Raw genomic sequence first — 21,424 nt, forward strand, 5'->3', positions numbered from 1 at the left:
GGCGGCTCTTTACAGGCGACAGGGTTGGCGGTCCCGAGGGACCGTCTGGCAGCGACAGAGAGCAAACCGGAAGTCTCAAGCATTCAGTCTTTTCTTAAAGATTCATAGTTAACAATATATAACTATGAATTTACTTCCTCTAATTTTAGGGAAACAATCAGACTGTACATCAGGCTATTATTTAAATGCAAAATAATAGTAATACCTGTACTACATTTTTGTTAAAAGATTTATCCTGTTTTACCTGTAAAGCGCCTGATACAATATGTAACATTGGGAATCAAAGCACATTTGCTATAATGAAAATGCTACTTATAAAACAGAATTCTCTATAAAATTCAGACTGTTGGTAAGTAGAATGTATCTTATCAGTGTGAAGAAAATGAAGGGACATAATAATAGTAGAATAGGTAACTTGCTATTTTGCTTCTGTAAGAATTGCTTTGCTCCTGTAAGAATTAGAATTGCCTTTACTTCTACCAGTGATCTAACTCTTGTTATCTTGTTTTTGTGTACAACTCAGTGCCTGGTGCGAGGTATGTCATGGCCTGACAGGATTACATCAGGCAAATACTTGTGTTGCTAAGCTCTCAGCCCCCTGTTCCTTGCTGCACTGCCAAAGGAAGGCCTGGACCGGGGGGGCAGAATTGGGTACTAAGCTGATGTCTCTGAAGGTATAAAATGACGCCATACCTTCCCCAAGATGTGGCCTTTCACTGCATGCTCTTTGTATGTTGTGGAATGGTCTACCCAGCTCTTCTTTGTACAAATAAAAGCTGTTATTTTTTCCAAGCCTGTTCTTGGGTCTCTCTCTCTGGCATTCTGGTGACTCAAGTACATTTTGGGATCTTACAAACATATGAGTACTTGGAAATGGAAAAATGGAGTCTTCTCTTTTGTCTTTAGTATATCATCCTATGGTATTGAATAGAACACCACTCAAAAATTTTGAAAACAGCAGCACACCATTATTTTTTCTTATTATGTGAGATTATCATTTATTTTCTAATATCCTGTTTTTGAATGATAAGGAACAGTTATATCAAAGTAATTTTAAATTATTATTATTAGTTCTTTCTTCTGGCATAAGCCTTTTATTATTAAATGGAGGGGATTGTTATGTCTAATATTCCTGCCTAGATCAGGTAGTAAATCAATATTTTTAAAAAGGACCAGAACATTATCTTGAACATTACAGAAAAAAAATTATCCCAAGTTTTTAAATGTCGAAAAGATAACGAAATCATTAATTCTATATCCTGTCATATTGTTATTTTATGTTTTGATATATAACAATATGACAGGGGAGATACTGAACTGGTTTTTTCCCTCTATCTTGTATATTCAATACATTACTTATTAATGATTTTGTAAGATTTCACAAAGAGGAACATTAATGAATTTGCTTAGTAAAGATTTAATTATTAATAAGGCAAAGATAGAATATTTTGAAACTCTTTAAAACTCCTACTTCACAATGGTGAATAATTTAGAAATTCACTAGGCCTTATTTATAGACTGTTGGTAAAGTATGACTCAGAACTAATGAGATCAAAAACTGTGTTAAAAAAATGATCACAAAAAGGTATAATTTTTTGTTGAAATTTAAAATGGAAGAGGAAACCGTGAAAGAAACAATGATTAGTTGGGCAAAAAATTTTGGACATAATATTAATTTGGATCAATGGGATAGATTATGGGAGAGAAATTACAAACTAACAATGTCAGCTGCTTATAAAGAAAATCTTTACAAAATGTTCTACTGATGGCATTTGCCACCAGCGAGATTGGCCAGGATGTTCTTGAATAGGTCTCTGAATTGTTGGAGATGTAAACACAAACAAGGGACATTCTACCACATGTGGTGGACTTGTCCTAAGATTAGGAAATTTTGGGGCAAGATTAAAAAATGGCTGGATGAAATAACAGGGCAGAAGATAAAGCCGAAACTGTTTCTCCTGGGTATTCTGGAAGGGAAAATGCAGACAAGTATACAATATATCATATTACACATACTAAGGGCAAGTAGAATTGTGATAGCACAAAATTGGAAACAACCAGACACCCCTCCAGATCAAATCATAATAAAAAAAAATGAATGTGCAGAGATGGACAGATTATCTATGGAAATGAAGGAGAGGGAGGACACCGAATACTATTTAATAAATGGTAATTCTGGCTGGAGAGTAAACATAAAATTTAAGGGATGTTTATGTTGTGAGATTGAATTGTAAATAGAAATCAAGATAATTTAAATAAGTAAGTTTAAGATAGAGATATTTAGAAGTAGAATTTGTGTAAAGAGGTTAAATAGGTTAGAGATACCAATGCAGAAAAGTTGTTATTAGTATTGAAATTTTGATATGTTTGTTTTTGGTTGTATATGTGTATATATATATGTGTGTGTGTGTGTGTGTGTGTATATATATATATATATATATATTTGTATGTGTGTGTGTGTGTTTTTCTTGCTTTGTGTATTATGTTTCTTTGGAATCTTTGGAAATTTAATAATTTTTTTTAAAAAAAAATTGTGTGAATAAATGGATTAGAAGTTGAATGTAGAAAAGAGAAGCAACAGTGGGAATTTGAATGAAACAGCATTAAATTCATTTATTTCAATGAAACAGCATTAAAGTATAGTACTTAGGAAAAAAAATGGTCAGGTCATTTTTTTCCAATTGGGTGATAGCATTGTAAAGAACAACAGCTATGGAAAATGAATTACACAATGATAAAACAAATGTTAACACTTTTAATTTGTATTTCAACTGATGAAATTCTTATTAAACTTCACCAAATCATGTATCTCATCACAGTAAACTGAATTAGGTTTCTAATATGATAACTACTGCAAAGATAGTCCCAAAGATCTGGATAATTGAGAATCTCCATAGACATTTACTGCAAAAATACTATTTGCTTCTCATTGGAAAGGTTGTTTGATTTTGTCAACAGAAGAATTAGAAATGGAAGTATACTTCAGTTGTTGTTTTTCCTTATTTATTTATTATGATCCACTTCAGAGGATTCAGGATCTAAACTAACTTTGTATTTTAAAAATAAATCTGATGCATTAGGCTTTAACAGATGAATTAGTATCATTTTTAAATCCATTTAAAAATGGATTTACTTATGCATAGAATATATTTCAACCCTCCAACCCGCACAAAAAGACCCTGAAGGTGGAAACTCTGCAGCAACACAAACGTTCATTGCATGTATCCAGCCCAGAGGCCATAGTTTGAGGACCCTTGATTTAGTGCAATATAAAAAATGCAAATAATGTTTCTGTGGACCACCAAAATTTTCTAACGGACCATTAGTGGATCAAGCACTACAACTTTTTTGTGGTTGGCATTTTGAACACCAAGTCCACACGTTTGATCCAGTTGACCCATATCTGAGATACCACATTAATGATTTCCTTCTATATGAATGCAACCATGTCTGACATCATGAGGTATATTTCCTCATATTAGCATGTCCAATGCTAACTTCTAGCATTGTTAGTAATTTAATATTGATGAATAAGGGAGTTGCTTAGTGAGGACAGCTGTATAATTATTTTCTACCTATTTTCCCATGGGAGTGAAGGATGGGCATAAAGGAAAAAAAAGTGATAATAAACTTTTTAAATATAATTGTTATTTTAAAAGATTAATGATAAAAGCAATACAAATATTAAAAAAAGAAACAGAAAATATAGAAGAATAGTGAATGTGAAAGTAGAAAAAGAAAGTAGAGAAAGAAAAAACAAGAAAAGATTTTAAAGAAGTAGCTTCCAATCTTTTTGACTATGGCTATAAATGCATTTATATTTTACCTCCCTCTCTAAGGATACATCATAATTTCTATCTTCCATAAGCTATCCTTTCTAATTGACAAGCCCATAAATCACAAGTTCTTTTTATTTTTCAGGGAAAAAAATCCATAATTTTTATTTATTTATTTATTTTATTTATTTATATATTTGTATATGCCGCCCTTCTCCGGAGACGCAGGGCGGCTTACAATGCATTAAGCAATAGCTTTCCTACTTTTGTATATTTTATACAAAGTCAGCTTATTGCCCCCACAAACCGGGTCCTCATTTTACCCACCTTAGAAAGGATGGAAGGCTGAGTCGACCTTGAGCTTGGTGAGAATTGAACTCGCAGTAATTGCAGGCAGCTGGATGTTAAATGCTGCCTTAGTAGGAGGCATTAGCCTCCTATGCCACTCAGGCTCTTAAATGTTTTCCAGTCACTAATAAATGTAATAGTTCATCTTTTCTAAGTCTGTAAGTTAATTTTGTCATCTTTCCTACTTTTATCATCTTCATCAACCATTCTTCTATTGTGGATATTTCAAGTCTTTTCATTTTTGTTCATATACAACAATAGTCTTGCACAGGGGTGAAGTCTAAAATTTGTTACTACCGGTTCTGTGGGCGTGGCTTAGTGTGTGGGGGTAATGTGACTGGGTGGGCGTGACCAACTTTTTTTTTACTTTTAAAAGCATTTTTTCTACAACCTTAAGAGGTTGCAGAAAAAAATGCTTTTAGAAGCTTCTGACGATCAGGCAACACAGCTGGGATCGCCAGAGGCTTTTAAAGGCATTTTTTTTTCTACAACCTCTTCGGCTGAAGAGATTGTAGAAAAAATGCTTTTAAAAGTAAAAAAAACAGCATCTGATGATCACGCGGCTCAGCTGGGCATGGGGGATGGGTGCAGGGATTTTTGCTACCGGTTCTCTGAATCACCCGCCGCCATCACTACCGGATCAGGCGATCCGGTCCGAACCGGGAGCATTTCACCTCTGGTCTTGCAACAGTGATAATACAGTGGTACCTTGGTATTCAATTGCTTTGAAACTCATCAAATTTGGTACTCAGCACATTTTGATGTGTCCCGGTGCTCATTGTTTGTTTGGTACTCGACGCACAAGCTAGAACTTGTCTGTGTTGGCTGCCTTGTGACTCTCTACATTATTCCTTACAGGAAAAATTTGTTTGCTACTCCTTGTTTTTAGTAGTCCCAGATCACGCCTCCCAGAACCAATTAATGATGAGTACTAAGATAACATATATATAAAAATATTTGTCTGTGACTCTTTTTTAATTGTCTGTCCATTAATCCCAACAAAAAGCAGTGATCATAAATCTATGAGCATTTTGGGTGAATATGGTAAAATGTTAATGCTTTTATATATTAATATCCTTTTTTTTTTTAAAAAAGTGTATCTCTCTCCCTTTCTGTCTTAACAGTGATTGGTACAAAGTGACCTACATGCCTAAAGGGTGGCAAGGAAAATTGGAAGACGGCTAAAACACAGTCATGTCTTCTGTTTGGCACACTATTCTCTCTCTTCATGGGAACTACAAGAGGTTGGGTTGCCTCTTAATTTTCACTGTAAGTGTATGTTGTAGTGCCTCTTTAATGTGCCCCACCACTTGCATTTGTGCCGGTGACATTATGAGCTGTACCAGCAGAAACCTCTCAAGGGTGCCATCAACTCTTTTCAAGCACATAAAAAGACTGGATATGAGTCACAACAAAATTGGGATTTTGGATCAAGACTGGATACCCATGCTGCTTGAGAAGTTGAACACCCTCATCCTCAATCATAACAACATTTTCAGTATTTCTATTGGAAGTTTCTCAGTTGTTCCAAATGTCAAGTACCTAGACCTGTCATCCAACAATTTGAAGTCATTGGGCAGTCCTATATTTCAGGAACTGAGAATGCTGGAGGTTCTGTTGCTTTATAACAACCATATTGCACAGGTTGATTCTGCTGCTTTTGGAGGAATTCCTACGCTGCAAAAGCTGTATTTAAGTTACAACTCTCTCACACACTTCCCAATTGAACTCTATACTGGGAAATACAAGCTCTCTGAACTTGTATTCTTAGATCTTTCTTATAATCGGATCCAGTCAATACCAGTTAATGGCATGAGATTAGTACCAGCCCGACACTTAAGTGGAATTTATCTTCACGGAAACCCATTTCATTGTAACTGCATACTTTATTCTATGCTGAACTTGTGGTACCTTCGACATTTTACTTCAGTGGAAAACTTCAAGACTGAATACACATGTAATAAAGACTCCCAAAAACTGCCTTTATTGCAGAATAATTATTTAAATTGTTCAGAAAGCACCATTAATGGTTCTTTCCATGCCTTTGGTTTTATTCACGAAGCACAAATTGGTGAGCGAATTATAGTACCCTGTGATACCAAAATCAGTGATGCTGGGACTAGTTTTATTTGGATCAGCCCAGATAATCAAGTTTTAGAGCCAGGAAAGACAACTGAACAGTTCAAAGTATTTCATAATGGGAGCCTGGAAATAGATGATGCTCAGTATGAAGACGCTGGACTTTATTCCTGCATTGCAATAAATAAGAAAAGATTACTGAATGAAACAATTGAAGTAAGAATAAATGTCAGCAATTTCACAGTGGACAAATCTTACTCACATGAAACATTTAACACTGCTTTTACAACTCTTGCAGCTTGTGTAGCCAGTATTATTTTGGTACTTCTTTACCTCTACTTGACGCCCTGTCCTTGTAAGTGCAAGTCAAAGAAAAGGAAAAGGCAATTAAACCAAAATAGCACATCTCATGCATCCATGCTAACCTCCAACACACCCCTCAATCTTCCATTAGATGAGAAGAAAGCTAGCAGTGGCAAAAGGGTGGTGTTTCTTGAACCTGTGAAGGAACCTAAACCAGGTCAAAATGGCAAAATCAGAATATTTCCCAATGAGACTTTAATTGCTGAAAGCATTCTAAAAACACCCCAAACAAAATCAGACTCTGTTTCCACAAACTCACCATTCTCAGACATGCCTTTCATGCCATCATCTTAAGCGTTCCTCCTGCACAGATGTCATAATCCTTTCAGCACCGGCCACGGCTTTATCCAATATTAAAAGAAAAGTCATGGAAAACTTCTGATTTTTTAAGAAAATGGAAATCTTGAAGGTTGAAATTAATTGCTGTTATCTTCTTGTTCCTTCTCAGTGGGAAGAACATGCATTAATCTTGCAACATTCAGGAGGAGCTCGTTGTTATACGAGTGGAGTATAACACTCCACTAAACATAACACACTTGTATTCTTCCTCTGAAATGAATTAGGTAGCCTTATGGAGGAACATGTTTGATCATTGTTCTCATTCAGTGGAAGAAAGCTTACACAGTAGAAGTCCTATCGGCTTAGGCCCCTAGCTATTTCACTGTATAAAATCAGTGGGATTTTATTATCAGGGATGAGACTTTTAATCAAGTATGTCTTATAGTGTTTATAGAAGAACAAAATAGCCATTTATTCAATTTCTGTTCATTGCCTTGAGAAACAGGGTACATAAAGAAGCAAATAAATTTATATAATCCAGAATATTCCCAAATAATGTTTAATGTGTAGATAAATTTCAAAACTGGACAGGGATTTAGGTTTTCTTTTTCTGTAAAGAATTTTAAAATCTAGGAATGGAATGTATAGTAAATCTAGTAAGAGATAACCTTCAAAAATGATAACTTTTACGGAACTCATACCGTCCAGAGATACGATTATTAAACCAATTAATCCTTGAAGTTCTGTATTTCAGAAGGATATCACTTTAGTCTTGTTAAAAAATCCATAGTCCAAAAGTATTTAAGAAGTACTATTTTTCCATCTACTGTATGGTGAGGGGAGAGGTGCACTATTGGAATGTTTGTCTTTACAGGTCTTAAAGGGATAAGAGCCATGATACTGTAGAAGTATATCCAGCCTATTTGTTTGGATTAAAATTTATATATGTGTGCTGTGTGGACTGAGCAGAAAATGTCTACAAAAAAGAATGCATATAATTAGTTTTATAAAATTTAGTTTTGTGCAATTAGATATTTTATATAAATTCCACTGCACTTTGACTATTTTTGATGACCTATTTAGAGCCATAATCCAAATTGTTGATCCCAAGATAAACATTGCTTTCACATCAATGGCATGAATATCTAGACTTTACCTTCTGTAGAACCTAGAACTTCAGTTCATTGAATTTGATTGTTTAGAGCTTTATTAGAAAAATTCAAACTAGTTAAGCTAATTCTGTTAGTCATTGTTTAATATGCAAGTATCAAAGCAACAATTCATGAAGCTTCCACCTTGTGAGGTTTTTGATATAAAATTGACAAGTCATACTTTCAGGATGATCCATTCCATTAGAAAGCTGGAGCTATGTACAAATCAAATATATTTTAGCATAGCTTTGTGTTAGTAAATGAAATACGTAAAACAATAAGTTACTTGTAAGTTGCTTATTTTGCATAGCATTATTTGTCCCATTTGGGTTCAGGTCAAATTGGTAGACAGTTCTGCAGTGACATGCGGCATAGATTACAATTTATTGGTTTCGTGTATAACTTGCAGATTTATTTTTATTTATTTTATTTTATTAAATTTCTATACCGCCCTACTCCCGAAGGACTCAGGGCGGTGAACAGCCACAGGATAAAACACATAAATACAAAAATTTAAAATAGAATAAAAACGAATTAAATAATTTGGCTGAACAAATTTAAAATACCCCATAATTTAAAAACAAATTAAAATTTACATTTAAAAAGGGGAGAAGATTTAGGCCAGGCCAGCTTGATGAAATAAAGAAGTCTTAAGCGCACGACGGAAGGTGCGCAGATCCGGGATCCTCCCTATCTCTGGGGGGAGCTCTTTCCAGATCGTAGGTCCCCCACAGAGAAAGCTCTCCCCCTAGGGGCCGCCAGTCGACATTGTTTGGCCGACGGCACCCGGAGGAGCCCCTCTCTATGGGAGCGTACTGGCTGGTGGGAGGCTATTGAGAATCTTCCTTCTCTGCTGGCTGTCAACTGCAACCATCAATCAGAATAGAGCTGAAAGGTCTTCTAATCCAGCCCCCTAATCAAACAGAAGACCCTATACAATTTCAGATACGTGGCTGTCTACTCTTTTCTTAAAAATCTCCAGTGATGAAGCACCTACAATTTCTGAAGGCAAGCTGTTCCACTGGTTAATTGTCCTTACCATTAGGAAGTTTCTCCTTAACTCCAGGTTGCTTTTCTCCTTGATTTGTTTCCATCCATTGTTTCTGGTCTTGCCTTCTGGTGCTTTGGAAAATACATTGACCCTGTTAGGTTCAGCTTGTAGCTTACTCCTAACCTGTTGGTCAGGCAATATATCTGTTTCTTTAAGAAACAACTGAGCCACGTAATCAGGGTTTGCTGAACCCTGTAATTAGGCTACAGTGCATAAACAAGCAGTGCAGAGAAGCGTTCTTTGTTCCTGAGTGTTCCTGATTGTTCCTGTTGCTTCCTGCGTCTTTCTGCTGATTGGTGTTAGACTGGATTGTTATATGGTACTGTATACCAAGAGTTACTAAAGTCTGTTTGCTTTGGTAAGGGAAGATAATTACTGGACTGATATTACTGTTTATGACCTTGGACTGTTTTACCTACACTGAGACTGCTTATTATCTTGTATATAAAGTATTTTTCTCACACGAGCTGCACCTTTATCTCCTTCCCTGTGTGTTTCTGCTCTGCTCGTTGCACAAGCAACAAATACTTTTTACACACACCCTAACAGACCCTCCTCTTCTTTGTGGCAGCCCCTCAAATACTGGAATACTGCTATCATGTCACCCCCAGTCCTTCTTTTCTCTAGACTGTATTGGCCATACCCAATTCCTGCATCCGTTCTTATATATTTTTATCTTCAGGCTCTTATTCATCTTAGTTGCTTTCTTGCACTTTTTCCAAAGTCTCAACATCTTTTTGAAATGTGGTGAACAAAACTGGGAGGTGTGGTCTTACTAAGGGTTTATAAAGTGGTACTAATACTTCACGTGATTTTGATTCTATGCCTTTGTTTATACAACCAAGCATTATATTAGCTTTTTTGGCTGTGCTGCACCCTGCTGGCTCATGTTTAAGTGATTGTCCACTAGGATTCCAAGAACTGTAGTGGCACAATGTTTAGAATGCAGTACTGCAGGCTATTTTTCCTGATCACCGGCTGCCAGCAGTTTGGCAGTTCAGGTCTCACTGGCTCAAGGTTGACTCAGCCTTCCATCCGTCTGAGGTCGATAAAATGAGGACCCAGATTGTTGGGGGCAATATGCTAACTCTCTAAACTGCTTAGAGAGGACTGTAAAGCACTGTGAAGCAGTATATAAGTCTAAGCGCTATTGCTAGTGCTATCCCTCTCACAGTTACTGTTTTTGAGCCAGGTTACGCCTCTGGTTTGGTTTTTCCTGCCTAGGTATAAAAACTTGCTTTTCTCCACATTAAATTTCATGTTGGATAGGGCCCATTGTTCAAGCCTTTGTTCATTTTCTGACTTCATCTTTGCAGATTCGGGCTATTTGCTGATATTCTGCCTTAGTTATGTGTCCATTTTCCCACTTTTTGTACTTACCCTTTTTGTCTTTCAGTTTATCAGAGAGATCTTTGTGCAACCATGCTGGTTTCTTTTTGGATTTCTTGTTTTTCTTTTTTAGTGGTATTGTGTTGGACTGGGATTTTATGATATTTTTCAAAGCTTCCCACGCTTCTTGAGTTATTTTCTCCTTTAGGATTTTTATCCATGGATTTTTTTCCTTAGTCTCCTTCTGAATTTGTTAAAATCAGCTGTTTTAAAGTATAAGACACTAATTGGGTTATATTCTATTGCTTGTGTTTGCATTATATTGAATTCCAAAATGACGTCGTCACTTTCACCCAATTTCAACTCCCTCTATCACTTCTTCTCTATTAGTAAGAATTAAGTCTAATACAGCTTTTCTTACAGTTCTCTCCTCTACCTTTTGGATGACAAAGTTGTCAGCTAAGTTGGTTAGGGATCTGTTTGATCTCCCACTTTGTGCAGAGTTTGTGTCCCAGTTGATATCAAGGTAGTTAAAGCCTCTCATTACTACTGTGGTATGTTTCCTACATACATTTTTAATTGATTAGCAAAAAGTTCATCTATTTCTTCTGCTTGGTTGGGTGGCCTGTAGTATACACCTATAGCAATGTCATTTTTTCCCTTTTATATTGACCCATATGGATTCTAGGAGGTTTTCATCCTTAGTTTTGTGTAGAGATATAGTGATCTTTTATATATAATGCAGCTCCACCTCCTCTTTTGTTAGGTCTGTTTCTTTTGAATAGTTTGTATTCTTCCATCAGTGCGTTCCACTCATAAGTTTCTTCCCACCAAATTTCAGTAATGGCAACTATATCATATCTGCCTTCGTGTACTAATACTTTAAAGTTCACCCTGTTTGTTTCCTAAACTTTAAGCATTAGTGTATATGCATTTGAGTCCTTCATGGGTCTTGAGTATGTTTTTTATATTTCCTACATTATAACTGGGATTTCCATCCTTTCATCATTGGAAATAGGTTCTAAAGGTCATGAAGATTGCCCCCCACATCTTAGTTTAAAGCCCTTTTGATAAGATGAACCAATTGTTTTCTGAATATATTCTTTCCAGTTCTTGTGAGGTGCAGTCCATCCCTTTCCAGTAGTCCTTCTTGTAGTTAATACAAACATGGTCTAGGAAGCCGGAGTTCTGTTGACACACCAGTTTTTAAGTCAGTGGTTTGTTTCTAAAATCCTTTGCTCCCTCATTGGATGTTGGCCTTTTGTTAGAAGTATATTCCTTTGTGTAGATCGGGGTGTCAAACTCAATTTCATTGAGGGCCACATCAGGGTTGTGTTTGACCTCGTGGGCCGGGGTGAGGGTAGCCAGCTTTATGTCACTCATGTTAGCATTTGTAGTGGCCCGAGCGCTCTGGCAGCGAAAATGGGCTTCCAAGCTCCATTTACAGCCGCGATGGCCTCCTGTTGCCCTCTGCCAGTGAAAATGTAGCTTGGTGGGAGCTGCACGTGGAGGGCAACAGGAGGCCGTTGCAGCCAAAAACGGAGCCTGGGAGGGCCATGCCTGGCCCTCCCAAGCTCCTTTTTTGTTGGTAGAGGCACTGCGGGCCAGTCCTTTGCTGTTTCTAGGGCAGCCCTGTGGGCTAGATCTAAGCACACCGCAGGCTGGAGTTTGACACCCCTGGTATAGATGTATAGATGAAAAAAACCTTGTTTTAATCTATACTACATAGAAGTATAGATGAAAACAACCTTTAAGAAGGTTTCATAGGTCTATTCTCCTTAGTCCCACATCCCCAGAATGAGTTGAAAACCACTATGATGATGATGATCACAACAGCACAATAAAAACCCCATCGCTTTCTCCATGTGTGAATGTTGACACATGTACAGATGTGTTGTATAGGGGCTTCAGTAACACTGTCACAACCATCAGCTTGTCTTTTATTTTTTTAGTTATTCTTGCAAATACTGCTGTCTACTATATTCATTTTCTATCTGTTCTGAAACATGAAAGAATGTTAAATGGTCTCCCTTGGTCTACACTTGATAAAGTTGTGGCTATCTTAGTTTTACTATTCAATGATGTTGATATCCTAGGTCAGCTGTATTTCCTTTTGTACAAAGCCTTGAAGCCCTTACTTGCTACATAATATCACTTGCTACTTGCTATATAAGTTCAGGGACATTCAGTCCTTATAGAAATGGCTTAGAATGACCAAATCTAAAATGCTATTTCTCTGTAGTTAGTGTAAATTAAATTATTTTCTTTGCTTGAGTTCTTCCTCTTAAGCAAAGGAGAAGCAGAGAAGTTTACCCTGCCAAGAACTTGCATTTGTAAGAGTTTTATGTGCAATAGGCCAGTTTACAAATCTATAATAAATATAAGTCTAAAGCTCTCTATACCTTTACATTCCATGTGACTTTCATGTTGTCTTGGTTCAACAATAAAGTATCTTGAAACAAATTTTCGAATCCCTGTGTCTTTGATATTGTAAGTGACCAATTAATAACCAATTAAATTAAAAATGAAATAAAGTAAAATGAACCTTCAATAATTACCCTGTTTTCCCCAAAATAAGACATCCCCTGATAATAAGACATCCCCTGATAATAAGCCCAATCGCAATTTGAGTGCATAGCAATAAGGCCAAGCACTTATTTTAGGGTTCAAAAAATATATGACAGGGTCTTATTTTCAGGGAAAAACGGTATGTACTGCTTTGTTCCTTTTGTTCTGCGCATATTTATTCATTTGACTATAATGTCTACAAAAGCAAAATGTCTACAAAAATTCTGCAACTGACATCACACATTGTGCTAAGCCATGGTTTAATCATAGTTTGCTCAACCATGCTTTACTGCATAACCCCTATTAGCTGAGATCAGAAATGCTAAGACAAAACAAGATACATTACAGAATAGCATAATGTATGTAATGCATATGATCAAAGTACAGTGTATAAGACCTGTAAGCAATATCTAAGAGTATATTACAAGATTCAGGTCACCACTTTATCTTCAAAAGTTTCAAATGTGCAGAAGAAAGAACCAGTTTTGCTCTATTGCTATGAATAAGTTTAATGTCAACAAAGTGATTTTAACTAATTTGGTGTAATGGTCAGCATTAACCATCTATCCTGCCTTTCCATGAGAATCTTCTATATATATAAATAAGGAGGTATGTATGTATGTATGTTTGTTGAAGCATAACTCTGAAACGCCTTGAGCAATTCCAACCAAACTTGGTACACAGATGATTTACTCCCTGGAAAAAAATACTGCGGGGGTAAGACACCCCTAACACCTCTCGGTATTTGTGTGTGTGTGTCCTGGCACGCAGGTAACACACCGAACCCAGCTCAGCTCCACCATGCATGCACGTGCGCCTCCCGCCGGTCAACTGATATTCAGGTCTCTGCCACACATGAGCAGGGGGATGCAATGCGAGCACCCCATGGCCCATTTTGGCTGCAGAGAGGTGTGCTAGGCCAAAAACTGGCCTCCGGGAGGGGTGTCATGCCTTCATGCGTGGGAGGCAGGTGGGGGGGGATTAGGATGAAAAAATACCCGGCCAGTGCCAGGTCATCAGCTAGTTGTAAATAAAGCAAGATAACAGGTCAATGGGGCCAGAATAGTAGATAAACATACTAAGCATTGACAGAATTGCCTTGGCAATAAAGTAAATTTTCTTGGCTGAAGTCTCTTTAAAAAGATTTTCATAGTCAGTAGCCATGATGGGATTTCTACTTCAAATCTATTTTAAAGATAACAGGATAAGGAAATATAACAAAAGATTTACCTGGTCTAAAAAAACAGAGCCAAAAGAACAGCAATTTTCTGTTTAGATAAGTTGTTCAGTATTCATAATTTAAAACATTTTTAAATTTTTTACTAAACCATGGGTTTCAAGCTCCTCAATGCAATTTTCATTACTTCCTGATTCAAAATTACAAGAAACCACCCTGCTAATTTTTAGTAAGAGAGTATTCTGAGGATCGCAAAATAATTTGTCCTGTGGCTGTATACAGTCGAGAGTTGTACCATAAAGAGATAAGCAATGTTTCTTAAGTGTTTGGCTACTGCTGATGGTGATGATAGTTTTCAAAAATATTTTACTATACTATCCTTGATATTAGTTAAGCAGCTATTCTTTATTTTTCAAATGAAAATTTCATGAGCATCCAAAGCACTATAATGGGGCTTATCTCCTATTTATGAAATATTATTTATTTAATTTCAAGTGAAATATTATTTTAAACATATTAGAATGATTCATCTTTAAATATGAAGAAGCAATTAAATCACATGAGCTATGGATAGCTTCCCATATGCGTTATTTGAGTTTAGCAGCTTTGGAAGACAATTGTGTAAAGACAAATTGATGCATTTTCATTGCAAGTAGAGTCCAATGGTATCCAGGTGCCAATTGATGTTTTAGTTTTTGTTGCCCCTCCATCTATCTGTTTATTGACTATATTTAGTCATTGCATTTAAATATACAATTTGGGTGCTTTGTAGCAAAACCTACAAAATATTTTTTGAAGAAAGACCATGTTTGCAACTTAAACATGGCCTCCAGTTTACACAATTATGGAGGGGGTGGGTGGGAACCACAAACATTAGTGAAAGGACTCATATATAGCTGCTCCTTCATGTTCCTGTGTTTTCAAAGTTAAATTAGGCTAAAGACTCTCCAAAATGGACCACTATGCAACTTCCATAATTAATGATGCATGCAACTCAACAAGTAGAAAGAGGCATGATTTTTTTTTAATTTGGTGCAACTACAAGCTATAATCCTGAAATACCCTGGAGGTCATTTGGCTGGAGAAGGCTTGTTTGGCAGTAATGCTGCCTAATCTCTCAGCACCATGCTGCTAACATTTGGCTTATACTTTTGGCATTTCATAAATCAACTGAGTTTGGAGTGAATCATGATTTCCAATACATAAGGAGTTTATTATTGGATATTATCATGTCATTTATAAAAGATCATGGAATATGTATTATCTTCTCATAAGACTACTAAATATGTTCATGGAATACATTTTTCCTAATATGTACAAAATTTCCATTGATGTGTGCTTAAATGGAACATTGCTTCAAAAAACATGAGAGCTATGTCATCATTCATTGGATTTGCATTTCTTCTGAGTCTATGTGCAGATGGCAGCTTTCTGCATGCTTGGAGAGATGGCTATGTTTTCTTTTGTGGTGAAAAAATAAATAGTTTCAAGAAATAGAACTTAACGTACAATTTTAGCTACTGGTATTGAGTAGCCAATACCAGTACAACAATAATTTCTTATGAAAATATCCTAAAGCTCCTGCGCGAGCTGCACTGGCTCCCGGTGGTCTTCCGGGTGCGCTTCAAGGTTCTGGTTACCACCTTTAAAGCGCTCCATGGCTTAGGACCTGGTTACTTACGGGACCGCCTACTACCACCAACAGCCTCCCACCGACCAGTACGCTCCCACAGAGAGGGGCTCCTCCAGGTGCCGTCGGCCAAACAATGTCGGCTGTCGGCCCCTAGGGGGAGAGCCTTCTCTGTGGGGGCACCGACGATCTGGAATGAGCTCCCCCCAGAGATACGGAGGATTCTGGATCTGCGCACCTTCCGCCGCAAGTTGAAGACGCTTTTATTTCATCAAGCTGGCCTCGCCTAAATCTTCTCCCTTTTAAGTGTAAATTTTAAATTTTTAATGTATTTTAAAATTATGGGTATTTTAAATTATGGGTATTAATTCAGCCAAATTTATTTAATTCATTTTATTCGATTTTAAATTTTGTATATCTATGTGTTTTATTTCGTGGCTGTGCACCGCCCTGAGTCCTTCGGGAGTAGGGCGGTATAGAAATTCAATAAAATAAATAAATAAATAAATAAAGGCTTAATCACTTTGTCTAGGCACTAGGACTGTGATGGCGAACCTAGGGCACGGGTGCCACAGCTGGCACGCAGAGGCCTCTCTGCGGGTACGCAAGCCATCACCCAGCTCAGCTCCACCGTGTGTGCATGCGTGCCTCCTGCCGGTCAGTTGATTTTCAGGTCTCTGCACGGGGGTGAGGTGCATGCGGGAAATGTGTGCATGGGTGTGGGGTTTGCGCATGCATGGGCGGGGGATAGGAGGAGCACAGGGGGTGCAGCGAACACCCCGCAGCCCATTTTTGATCCTAGGAGACTGCAGGGAGATCTGCTAGGCCCAAAAAGGGGCATGGGGTGTGTGTGGCGTGCCCCCCTGTGGCCCATTTATGTGCCCAGGTAGCTGAAGTGAGGCCTACTAGGCCCAAAATGGGTGCGGAGGGTTTGTGTGCACATGCGTGGGGGTGGGGATGAGCGCAAGGGGGGTCATGAATGCATGTGCAGAGGAATGGGGCATGTGGGGGGGGCGTGCAGATTGCATTATGGGTGCCGGCACACAGGCATGCTTTTGCATGTGCACGCTTTTGGCACGCAACAACAAAAAGGTTAGCCATCACTGCCCTAGGGCAATAATAGAAACTCAGATTCCAGGGAAGGATTATAATACTAAAAGCCATTGTACTGTAGAAGACAACTTTTGCAAAATTAAAAGGCAGATTTTAGCAGGCCATTATCAATAATATCATCTGTAATCCTTTTAAATTAGAAAATAACAATTCCTCATCTTACATAAATATTTAGGGGCAGTGTCAACTATGGAGAATGAGCACTAATTCCTAAAGATGGTGAAAAAATACCACTTTGACATATATTTCTATTGCACAGCATAGCTTTGAGGAAGTCATCTTCATTCCGTTTGTACTGAGTTGTCACGGTAAAGAAAAAATCAAGTTGATAATGAATGGATAACAGCAAAAGAATTCTATGAATAATCACAATGGCCAATTGCTATGATTTTTCAAATTATATTTGAAAAAGAGGATCTGGAAGTAAAAAAATGTCCTTTCTGGACCATAATATTCACATTTCGTTTTAAAGCAACCTTCATTCCATCTGTATCAGGCATAGCAATCACTTGGTGGTTAGGGTCACATAAACGGACCAGTCCGTTCCCACAGAGAGGGTCTCCTCAGGGTGCCATCAGCCAAGTTATGTCGGCTGGCGACGCCCAGGGGGAGGGCCTTCTCTGTGGGAGCCCCAGCCCTATGGAACGAACTGCCCCCGGAAATTCGTAAGATCTCCGACCGGGTGTTTCGCTGCGCATTGAAGACCCTGTTGTTCCGCCAGGCCGGACTATCAACACAATAGTTTTAAATTGGGGTATTTAAATTTATTGGGGTTTTAAATCTGAGCCACTTTATTTGATTATTTTAAATTTTATATTGTTGTTTTGTCTGTGTTTTTAAATAGGCTGTACACCGCCCTGAGTCCTTCGGGAGAAGGGCGGTATAGAAATAAAATTATTATTATTATTATTATTATTATTATTATTATTATTATTATTATTATTATTATTATTATTTATTGGTTAATCTTTAGTGAGATTCACAGCCTTTGAGGCTGGTTAATAGCTCAGCAGCTCGAGTCCTAACCAAGGACCTAGGAACTATTAAGGTATCGTCGGAGGATGTAAGCTGTTCCGAGTAAGGTGGTTTTTTGTAGAGTCAAAATGTTCAAGTCCGGCAAATTTAGAATTTCTAAATAGCGGGGTAACCCTTTGGGTATTGCTCCGAGGGCTCCAATTACAATTGGGACAACACACGATTTCTTTTTCCACAGTCGCTCAACTTCAATTTGTAAGTCCCGGTACTTTGTGATTTTTTCTTGCTTCTTATCTTCAATTCGTGCATCACCAGGTATTGCAATGTCAATGAACCATACTTTTTTCTTTTCAACTATTGTTATGTCAGGTGTGTTGTGGACCAAGTGCCTGTCAGTCTGAATCCTAAAGTCCCATTATTATTATTATTATTATTATTATTATTATTATTATTATTATTATTATTATTATATGTTTGCAGATGAAAACAATAATGTCCTTTCTGGACCATAATATTCACATTTCGTTTTAAAGCAACCTGCATTCCATCTGGTATCAGGCATAGCAAACACTTGGTGGTTAGGGTCACATAAAATGTTTGCAGATGAAAACAAGATTATAGTCATCAAATCAATTATGCATGAACCTAGGGCCCTCAAGATTTGGGGGAGGAGGAACATGGGATTGAGGAGTTTCTTTACTTTTAATCCTATTATGGGATTAAATTTGCTAGAATTTACATTATATATTGTATTTTTCTGTATCACAATCCATCAGCCTTAGGAAAATAAGAATGTGGAATAAAAGGACGTCACAGCGATACTAGTCGCAAGGGAATGAAGCTTTCTATCCCTGTGCTGGCTTCTCCCTGTTGGTGGGCTCCGAAAGGAGCCAAAACCATCTTGGAGGGGCGGCAAAGCTAAGGAGGGACATCCTGTGAGGTCGTAGGTGAGAGTGCAACTCTCCTGCAGAACTCCAGGGCTTTTTCTTCCCTCTATGCCACGGCGAGGAGAAGAGGCAGCCTAAGATGGCTGCCACAGAGCAGAGACAGCTTAACATCTAAGAAGAGTGCTGGAGCAGATTTGGTGAACAGTGTTTGGAACTGGGTGAGAAGAATCCTTTTTATTGAAATTGTAACACCAAAAGAATATTCAGGAAAAAAGAGTGTCATAGTTATTTATAAAGTGCATGCGACTTAACACCTTGAGCAAAACTTTAGAACAGAAGGGAAAAGAATTAAAGGAAGAAAGTAGAGAATTTGTTTAAAATTTAGAAAATTTGATTTTCTAATTGGACAGGCATTGGCTTGGGCTAGGCATTTTGAAATGCTAGAGCTATTTACATAAAAAGCTATATCATATTTATATTTTGGAGTACTCTAGTAAAATTGGATAGGAATGGTTAAGATTGAAATCAGGTTTAAGAGAGCCACCTGCTGTCAAAGGAAGGTACAACATATTCCCAAAATTCTGGAAAGACTTGACTTTTGGAAATCTAAATGTGAGAATAAGAAAAACTTCATTACTAAAAAGACCTCTGAAAGCTTCAATATAAGATTGAACTGGCAGAGGTGAAGGTTCCACTTTTGGATTATCTAGAGCAACCAAGCTGGCTCAGGAATTCTGGAAGTTGAAGTCCACAGGTTGTAAAAGAGCCACATTTGCCCACCCCTGACTGATTAATTTTGGGATACAAAGACTCTTGGGCATTGGACATTGAATTTTTTGAGGCTTTAAGTTTGAATATAAAATCACTGGATTATTGGACAAAAAGAAACGAAAGAAAAACAAAAAATGAGTGGAATTTGGGAAGAAATTGTGTTGATAACTCAGAGTTATCATTAAAGACACCTTGACAAGAAGATGCGAGGAGATTATGAACAAAATGCAGAGCATAGATGAAAAGCTGGAAATTATGACACAAAGGACAAGGAGAAATCAGGTTGCCCAGGAAGAGGAGGAGCTAACTGAAAGAGCAGCTGAAAAAATAGAACAGACAAAACAACAAATAAAAAGAAATGACAAGAAGGAGATAAAAATAAAAATAATAATGATTGATGAAATAAAACAAGGGGATAGTATTTTAAGGGAAGTTAAAAAAGAACTGGAACTGCAGGAAGACCTTTTTTGGGAGAGAGAGAGAGATAAGAGTAGACAACTTGAAAATTACACAATGGAACAGGGTAGAGAAGGGAGAAATGTTTAAGAGGATTGGCCAAGAAGTGGAAGCATATAGAGATAAAGATCCATGAGAGGAGTATGGGAGACAAGCTAAGAAATGAATAATTAAAGCTTTAAAGCGGGTGAAAGATGATGGATAAAAGGAACATTTCTTAAAAACAATAGTGAAATAAGTTAAAAGAGAGTTGGAAGTTAGAGAAAGAGGAATTAATGGAATATGTATTTTTACATTACAAAGTGAATTAATAAGAAGGGAACCTAGAATCTTTTTAAAAAAATAATTTTTATTGAACTTTTGACTTTTAAAAACAAAATAAAGAAAAATACAACAAAAACAAAAACACATAACAAACATAACATTACATCATATATTATTTTACAGTTTACCGTATTGACATGTATATATATTCTCTATTTTTATTCAATTGTTCATCTACGTACTTATATTTACATTTTTATCTATTTACACAGCCATCATTGTCGGGTTAAGACTATTCAGTAATTTACATTTCCTAGTTTCAATCCGAATTATTGTTTTGATTCCTTTTTTCTAACCATTCATATAATTTATTCCACACTCTATAATATTCTGACTCTTCCCTCTCCTTAATTTCCAACGTCATCTTATCCATTTCTGCAAGGAACCTAGAATCTTAATGATGGTAATTTTGAATATGTTTGAACAATATGGTGATAGTTATAAAAATAATATATTGAAATATTGAATAATTGAACAATTGAAGATTATAACAACATAAATATGTGTATTATTAGTAGAACTATGTAAGTTTGTTAAATATAACAAATATGATTACTAACATTCTATTTGTAATAAAAGGAATGATATGTGGAATTTGATTGACATAAAAATAATATATGGAAATATTGAACAAGATAATGAAAGATTATAATTTAACAAAAACTGTATTATTAGAATTATATAAGTTGTCAAACGTAAATATAATGAATATTATTTTATTTGTATTAAAATGTGATTAGAAAGTGGATATTTTTTAAACATAACAGTGGCATAACTAAAAATTAGAAAGGGGATAAACAATGGAAGATTATAATTTAATATAAATCTGTGTATTGCTATTAGAACTATATAAGTTTGTTAAACACAACAAATATGATTATTAATATTTTATTTGTAGTAAAAGTAGTGACATTTAGAATTTGTAGATTGGTATAACATACCAATAAAAATAACATACTGAAATATCGAATAATCAAAGAATGAAAGATTATAATTCAACAAAATATGTGTACTATTACTAAAACTTGATTGCCAACTGTATTAAATATGAAGAATATTGTTTTATTTGTAGTAACATGTAAGACAGTCTGGTACCACACTGTTCACACAATGATATGTTTGTAAAAAAATAAAAAACTTATAAAAA

General features: G+C 36.6%; 1 protein-coding gene across 1 annotated transcript in view; it reads left to right on the forward strand.

The window, feature by feature from the left end:
- Window positions 1–8,581, forward strand: part of AMIGO2 (adhesion molecule with Ig like domain 2) — a 31,727-nt gene extending 23,146 nt beyond the window's left edge. Inside the window, exon 2 of the mRNA XM_034403846.3 lies at window positions 5,249–8,581. Coding sequence (XP_034259737.1) covers window positions 5,319–6,860 — 1,542 coding nt within the window. The 5' untranslated portion in view covers window positions 5,249–5,318 and the 3' untranslated portion in view covers window positions 6,861–8,581. The remainder of the gene's footprint in view (window positions 1–5,248) is intronic.
- Window positions 8,582–21,424: the final 12,843 nt, after the last annotated feature.

The sequence above is a fragment of the Pantherophis guttatus genome, chromosome 7, assembly GCF_059756535.1.
Source record: "Pantherophis guttatus breed Tessera chromosome 7, ASM5975653v1, whole genome shotgun sequence".
Lineage (NCBI taxonomy): Eukaryota > Metazoa > Chordata > Lepidosauria > Squamata > Colubridae > Pantherophis > Pantherophis guttatus.